General features: G+C 29.5%; 1 protein-coding gene across 1 annotated transcript in view; it reads left to right on the top strand.

The window, feature by feature from the left end:
* The window catches only part of LOC117178247, a 17,429-nt gene extending 9,454 nt beyond the window's left edge, over positions 1–7,975 (top strand). The window contains exons 3-4 of the mRNA XM_033369585.1: positions 1,007–1,357; positions 5,264–7,975. Coding sequence (XP_033225476.1) covers positions 1,007–1,357; positions 5,264–5,425 — 513 coding nt within the window. The 3' untranslated portion in view covers positions 5,426–7,975. The remainder of the gene's footprint in view (positions 1–1,006; positions 1,358–5,263) is intronic.
* Positions 7,976–8,479: the final 504 nt, after the last annotated feature.

Genomic DNA, 8,479 nt, shown 5'->3' with positions numbered 1-8,479 from the left:
CCCCTCCACTTTTGTTACCTAATTTATAGATGGCTCTTAATGTTCTCTTATTATTGCATTTATGAATTTAGACACACGGTCAGAATAACGTTTAAAATTAGTCACACGGGGGAAATTTAAAAAGATTCTCGGTATAGGGAAAAATCTAAGAAATCAAATTGTAGCAGCTCTGTGTCACTGAGGATAAAATAATTTATGTGTAATTTTACAATTTGCGATGTCACTCGTATCTTACAGATTGGTTTACGTAGAAGCGATTACAAAATAAGGAGCCATTTATTAATAGAGCAATTTTAAGCATCGAGTTACATATTTAGACTATTATTTGACCAACACTAGAGTTAATTCTGAAGAGGGAGAATAATTTATTCTTCATGTTCTGAGTAAGCGCTTCATGAGTCAATTTTAAGGCAAGACTCATTCCAATTATTTTTAGATGAATAACTTGTTTATTTTTCTCCAGATATTATAATCTTTCATTAAAATGTATCATAGCTGAAACATTTCTTATTTACATACGAAATTATTTAAATTTATATTATTGCAAATACATGTTATTAACCCCAGCGTATTTTCGATCTAGAAAACGACATATGAAATCAAAGTAAATGGGACTTTTCCCGCCATCTGTTGAATGAAATTTTTAATCTGCAGTCTGTAAAGAGCGTTCTCAGTTTTTTAACTTTGATCAGTTTTCTTATTATAAAAACTTATGATCGGTTTTCGTATTCTGTGTAAGCTTACATTTAAAAGAAATTAATTTTGCGAATTTGAAGATTTTAATTTATTGAGACCCGAGGGTCAAAGCTTCGGCGTTTCGAGCGTCAAGCGAAATATTAAATCCAAAAGCTCACTTAGAGGCTCTAAAAATGTTGACCAGAGGTAACCCTCCCCCCTTCAGGAGTTACGTATTTTTTGAACCGCTCCTTACTGTTAATTAGAATTGGGTTTTTCGAATGGAATAGAATTGCTTAAAAAATAAAAAGATAAATGATTTGAATTACAGATAATTGGGTACGCACTAGTGTCGATTTCATTTTTGCTGCAACCTGTAATGCGTTATACATGTGCGAAGCTTTTTGGTCTTCCAAAGCTCATATTGGCAGATGCGTTCATCCTGTTAAGTTTCTTAGCAACTGTGAATGTATGGAGAGGAATTTGGAATCTTCTGGACCTATGGTTAATTCCTGAAAATCATGAAATGTCATGCTGGATCACTCATATTGGGTGCTTCATCTTCCTCATCCTCCTGAACTGCAGTAATTCAATTCTTGTGAGGGGTGTCTATATCGACGCTGAAGAAGACAAGGGAAAGTGCGTCGTCTTCCCCTGCCATTACCTTCGACTTTTATTCAAGGTAAAGTACAAATATACAAAATATAAATTTATTTTGGTGAGCACAAATAATTTTCTAATACATTTAGCAACCCTAGAATCTTAGGGTTCTGTCTTGAATTTTAGAAAATGCACATTTTCAGAATTTTGTTTGGATTCGTACAAATGTCAGTAATAGGTTTAATTGATTTACTATTATTTACTAAATAATTTACTTAATTTAAATATAAATTAATCGCCGAACTTGTAATGTATTAAAGTAATAAGATGCGCTTTACAGCCATTCTCGACAATCACGGACGGAATATTTTGCCAATTTTATTTTATTGTAACTAGATATTAATTTTAATTAAATAAAACTCAAATATTGATTTTTAACCATTTTTTTCATACATCTATTATGATAATAATATTAAAGGTTTTTTATTTAGATTCTATATTTATATAATTTTGTTTTTATCAAATATAAAAAAGGTGACAAAAATATAAACGTTAAATTGAATGTAGAAAAATGATAATTTTCTATGAAAACTATGGAGTCGCGACCCCATAGTAAACACAATAAGTATTATATTATCTTCTCCATAAACATATTATGTTATAAAAGAAGGCCGTGGTCACGTGTACCAAAATTTCTTGTATGAATAGTTGGATTTTTTTAGTACGAATTCCAGAGCAACCCAGTGGGCAAAAAAATTAAGGATGTCCTAGATTCGTCTTTAGGATATCCCTAAGACGTCTTTTATAACATGTCTTTTGGTAATCCTAAGGATGCTCTTAAAACGTCTAATGTCAGTACAAAAGATGTTCCGAGAACTTCTATGTCTTTAGGTCATCTTTAGGACATTAGGCGTCTTAGAGACGTTGATTGGCCTGGCATCGGACGTCCTAGGAACGTCCCAAGGACGTTCTTGGGTTTCTCATAGTTTTTTTCTCGCTGGGCACATCTTTTGTACTGACATTAGACGTTTTAAGAGGATCCCATAGGATGATTAAAATACATGTTATAAAGGACGTCTTAGGAATGTCCAAACACGTCTCTAGGGCATCCTTAATTTATTTTCCCACTGGGAAGAGGCTATTTCCTCCGAAATTTAGGCGTGAATAGCTGGATTTTTTCGCATATGTAGAAACTTCGTTATAAAAAAATGAGGGATAGTGTTTAATACAATATTGTGATATGGCATATGGGATAATATGGCACATAAGGGCAATATGTCAAATTAGACAATATGGCACATGAGGTATTATGGCACATGCGGTAACATATCATCAGATAAAGGAATTTTAAGAAATGTACCTCATTATAGGGAAATTATTGAATTTGAAAAAGTGGACGTCCGAAAATGGATTGACGGCCCCTAATGTGACACATCGGTAAATGTGGCAGAAAAAAATGTCATGAGATGATATAGGGTAATATGGCACATAGGGAAATTCACATAGGCACATAGGTTTTGGTCAGGGTGGTATGTTTGGGGTAATAGGAAACTCAGTATAATTTGGCTCATAGGATAATGTGGAACATGGAGTCATTTGAAACTAGGGGTAATGTGGCATATATAGGTTCTGTTTTTTCTTAGGGACGTGTTCTTAGTACAATATTGTACTATCTTTTCCAAAAATATAAATACAAACTGGGTACATGTTTTTGCTACGTTAGCATATTTAGTACAATATTGTACTATCTCTTCTAAAAAAATCCTCGATTCCTGAAACAGTTGCAGCGGCAATGACCTATTTTACATGTAGAAGAAAAAGTATAATATACATCAATATTAAAAATCGCCTTAAAATAGTTAAATATAAGCTTAGAGGCAAATTAGACCGAACAGTATTCGTTCCCGGGCGCTACTGCGTAAGTTAAATTTGGTTAGCTCGGGTGTAAAAATCTCAATTTAAATATAAAATTTAGACCCCTTTATATTGTTAATTAGTTGATAAATAGACGTATGCTTTGGTGAATGAATATATGTCCACTAGAACTATAATTTAGCCAAGTTTCAACTCAACGAAAAAATAGATTCCGATCCTAATAGATTCATGAACATAGTGTTATCAGCATAAAAAGATTAAATTAAATTATTACTTACGTGAAATGTTAAATTTTTTAATTAACATTTTACTTATTTCAGAAGTTACAAACAAAATTCTTTGATATTGTGAAAATAATGATTCCGGAACTCTTTTTTTATGTTCCTATTTCAGATATTCGACTTTCTCCCATCATCAATAATTCGGCACTCAATTTAATTTAATCACATTTGATCATGTTTTTGGCCTACAGCAAAATTTAATTCAAAATTCTGATGAATATAATACAATTTAATTAGATATGTTTGAATCTTTATGAAATTTGCATTTCATTTAAGTTCGTTGAATTGAATTGAACTTCGTTTAATGGGATTAGATATCAGTAAATATCATTGAATTCCAAATTATTGACACTGAATGCCATTGAATTCCATACAAATTAATTTTATTTGATAGAATTTCGGCGAATGTCTTCAATTTTCCTTGAATTCTAGTGAATATCTACATGCTTCGACAGTTAATGTTAAGTTTTAATAAATTTAGTTGAATTCCCATCAATTTAATTAAAATTTTGCCAAATACTATAACATTTCATTAAATTTCTGTGAATGTTTTTATACTCCATTGAATTTTCTTAAATTCCATTGAATTTCCTTGCATTATACCGAATTGCTGCAGATTCCAATGAATATATAATACTAAATTTCGATGAATTCCATTTAAATCCGAAGAATTTCATTAAATTCCGTTGAATTCCTTTGAATTCATTTAAACTCTGTTCCATTACACTCAATTCAATTCAATTATGCTCATCAATTTAATGTTATATTGCATTAATACTCAATGTAATTCAATTCAGTTGAGTTTCAATAAATTCCCTTGAATGTCTAATATTCCGACAATTATTAAACGAATTCCGTTGAATTTGAATACATTTCTTTGAATAACGAAGAATGAAATTAAACCCTGATTAATACACATTATGTTCAAATTGGGTTAGTTTCCATTGGATTGCGTATGCATCTGAAATGCACTGTACTAGTAAGCTAATTTCAATTCAGTCGAATTCCATTGTATATACGTATAATAATTTACACTGTATTCTGTATTAATTATTTCAGTTGAAGTTACATTGAATGATTTCATGCACTCTCAAATGATGCCATTGAATCCCTTTGATTTATTCCACTGAATTTTATTCAACTTCATAGTTTTCCTTGCATTTTTTAATTCAAATGATTTCCTGTAAATTCTGATGAATTCCGATAAAAAATATATATGTTTTTCGAAGAATTCTGTTAAATGTGACTAAGCTCAGTTAAATTCGAATGAATTTCCTTAAATTGCGTTGAATTCCATTGAATTACAATTAACTCCCCTGGATCCAGCTGAATTCCGATGAATTCAATTTTAAAATTTACTTTTAGTTTAGTTGACTTAATTCACGCAGCTTTACTTGTTCCATTAAATTCCATTCAAATTCATAGATTTTCGTAGAAATTTTATCGCATTCCCTTGAATTCTGTTGAGTTCGTATGAATTCTGATGAATTCCGCCCAATACCGTTGGATTCCGCACAATTCCAATTAATTCTCTTGAATTTAGCAGGATTTCATCGATTTCCCTGGATTGTAGTGAAGAACACTGTTATAAATGTAACCAAAAGTATTTAAATTGTATTGTATTTCCTTAAATTGCCTTGATGAATTCTGTTGAACCTAGATGAATTTATTCAAATTGACTTTTATTTCAATTGATCTGATTTACGAAAGTTCATTTTACTCCACTGAATTGCATTCAAAGTCACTGCTTTCCTTAGAAATCCTATTGAATTAAATAAAACTCATTTGCATTCACTAATTTTAAATTAATACGAAAAAATCTTTGATTTCAGATCGAGCGTGCAAAGAAGGAAGCAAGAAGACAAAATTTAATAGTTGTAACAAAAAACTTTTCTATCCACACAGAGGCAAATGAAAAAGAATGTGCAAATGGATCTCTGTTAAACAGCGTCGTGACACCGATGATTCTTCAAGGAAATCAGGATATTCCTTAGCAGAAGAAAAAAGTTAAGGAGCGAGATAACAAATAAAAAGGCGACAGCAAAGGTACCTGCAAGTTACAAATGCAAATTTTTCTCGTGGTCTGATATAATCAACGCGTATTATTGTTGATATATTTTGTAAACAGTTCACGTGTTGCTGACAAGACTCATACTAGTCGTGCCGAAATAACCACTGCTCAATACACTTACGATCGGCAGAGTATTAATTACATTTTACAATCAGAAATTAAACCAAAAATACCAGTGACGTCTTCTCTAATATTTTCATTTTTTATTTTATTTTTATTTTTTCAAATATATTAGAGAACGTATCCCAGAGTGAAGAAAAAAAAAACGTGAGCTTGGTGATACTTAATTCAGTGATTCGAACTAAAGCGCCAGAGTAGTGAAAAATAAATTTAATAGTGGTAATTTAGAAAAAAGAGGGGGGAAAGGGTTTTAGTTCAATTTGAAACAAAATATTTTAATTTTTTTAATTTTCTTAAATGATATCCAAGATATGGATAAAATTAAGAACGATAATTTCATATTGTTCGAAAGTAATTTTTATAGAATAAATAAAAAGTGCTGGAACAACTAGGACGAATTTTAAATTATATTAATTTTTAAGAGGGATTTCAAATCAAAGAACTAGTATTCAAGGTTCATTTAATTATTCATTAATTTCGTTGAATAAATCATCGAGAAGTGTAGTTTTCATAGTGAAATTTGATAGTATTTTTATTTAAAGATGTGCATTTTAACAAATACAGTTTTTAGGTTTCTTGAGGCCAAAAGAAAGTTGCTCATAGCAAATTATAAACTGAAATTAGGAATAAAAAGCTGAAATAAAAAATTAATGAAAAAGGTTTAAAATAACGAGCTGATAAATTATGTAAAAAATAATGTTCAGATACATTCAAAAGCATTAGTATTATTTTTATAACCCGAACGAAGTATTAATCTTGCCCACCTTTTTTTATATGTTGCCAAAGTTTTTGGCGAAGGTTACACATATTCCTATATTAAAAAACTGATTTTTTGCTCGAATTTGCATTACAGAAAACATATTAATGTGGTCAACATGCGACTGCTGGAATATAAATTTTGGAGGACTTAAACTAAAAAAAAATTAAAATTTATCAGGTTCTAATATTGAAAATGTCTAATTCCGATGTTTTGAAATTTAAAATATGTAAATTAGTCCTATTTACTGAGCACTTACTCTAAACTCAATGCATTTAGAATACCTCTAAAAGAAAAAGAAAAACATAAACTATTTAATAATTCTTGAAAAAATTAGTTTCTAGTAATGAATTAGAAATTGAAATTAGAAAAAATAGATTGCTCCGTATTCAAACGATTCTACAAGTTTAGATTGGCTACATTCCAGATTTAAATGCTTCAGAATTGGAATTTTTTCAGTTGTACTTGCTTAAATAAGAATTTCATCATGCAAGGCATTAGAGAACTTCTATTTGAGCATTGGACACTTTTAAACTAAAAACGCAAAAAATTTGAAGTTACTGAATTTTATTTTGACTGAAGCGAAGAAATAAAAAATTGAATAAACAAAATTTCTTAAACATGTAAATTATACGTTTCTAGTAAAAAAATTCAAACTGACATAGAATTCCGATCTAAACAATCCAAATGAATCAAGGAAGCAATCTTTTTCAATTGACGAAAATTGGAAATATTAAATATTTCAACTAATCGCCTTAGCATTTACAAAGAAAGACGTTCAAATTAAAGTTCCTAAGTCTAGAAAAAAATTTAGACGCTATCTGATCAGCCAAATCTGTATAATTAAACAAAAAATGATCTAAAATTGTCCCATCAAGTGGTATTTCATAGTTACTTTGTAACAAGAAGTGAAACAATGTAATTTTTAAATAGGAAGAAAATTTATTGAGACAACAAAACGATCACGATATTACGACAAACTCCACTTCAAATCATTTTAATTTAAAAAAGCATGTGGTCATTAATTTTCAAAATAAAAAAATGTTTTTGAAATTGTTTTCAATATCTAAATGATCCCAGTTTATTTTTTGAAAATCCTGTTTTCGAAAACAAAAATTAATTAAAATCGCTTGAATTGGGTCTCCTAAATATTTCTACTAGTATACTGGTATACGGTTTTAAATCACTGCGAATGGCTGTGAACGAGAATACGAATGAAATTTAGTAAATTCTGACGAACTTATTGATAACTGTTCTTAAATGTATTTATTTGCATGTGATAATGTAAAAATTGTAAATATTTCGTGAATCGAAATAAAAGGCGTATCGAAATTTCCACTGTTTATAACAATGCCTCCAGTAAAATTAGACGTGTGTCTGGGAGTTTTCGCAAAAAAATGAATGACACCAATAAACTGTAATCCAATATTTATATTCCTGTATATATAGCTATATAATTATGTATAATTAATTAAATATATAGGCAAATATTATAATGTTATGTCAATTTCAAAAATCAGTTTCAAATAATGCGCAAGTGACTTCGGTTTACCCAATTGCATTAGTACAAATAAATCTGATGATGTTAACAATCTACAATTGCGAGTTTTTTTTAACCTGAGCCCCTACTTTTTTTAGTTTTTTATTATTAGGTTATATTTATTTCGAACTGCGTGTATTTGTATTATTCATTGCAATTCTGAAAGGATTTTAAATATTTTAAGATATGAAAACTTACGAGGAAACTTTCTTAAATGGTAAGTTGTTTATGGGAGGCTTTTCTAATTTAATTTACTATAATTTAGACGCTCTGAAAAAAATTGCCCAAAATTGGAAACTCGAAAACAGAAAGAAGCTTTTAAATTAATTAGAAAATACTGCGATTCGATTTTTCATATTTTTTCACCATGGACAATCATTTTAAAAATTGATGATCTGCAGTTTTTAATGAAAAGTAATGTCAACGAAAATTAAAAAACATTGTATTTTAAAATTCATCGTGGATATATTTAAAATAATTTATTAATTAAATCGAAAGAACAATTTGATCACATTCTGAAAAATCCAAACTTACAAATAATTTCTTTGTGAAATTTTGAC

This window comes from Belonocnema kinseyi, chromosome 8 (genome assembly GCF_010883055.1).
Source record: "Belonocnema kinseyi isolate 2016_QV_RU_SX_M_011 chromosome 8, B_treatae_v1, whole genome shotgun sequence".
NCBI lineage: Eukaryota > Metazoa > Arthropoda > Insecta > Hymenoptera > Cynipidae > Belonocnema > Belonocnema kinseyi.
Note: the sequence above shows the minus strand (reverse complement) of the source record. Positions and strands in the feature narration are given on the sequence as shown.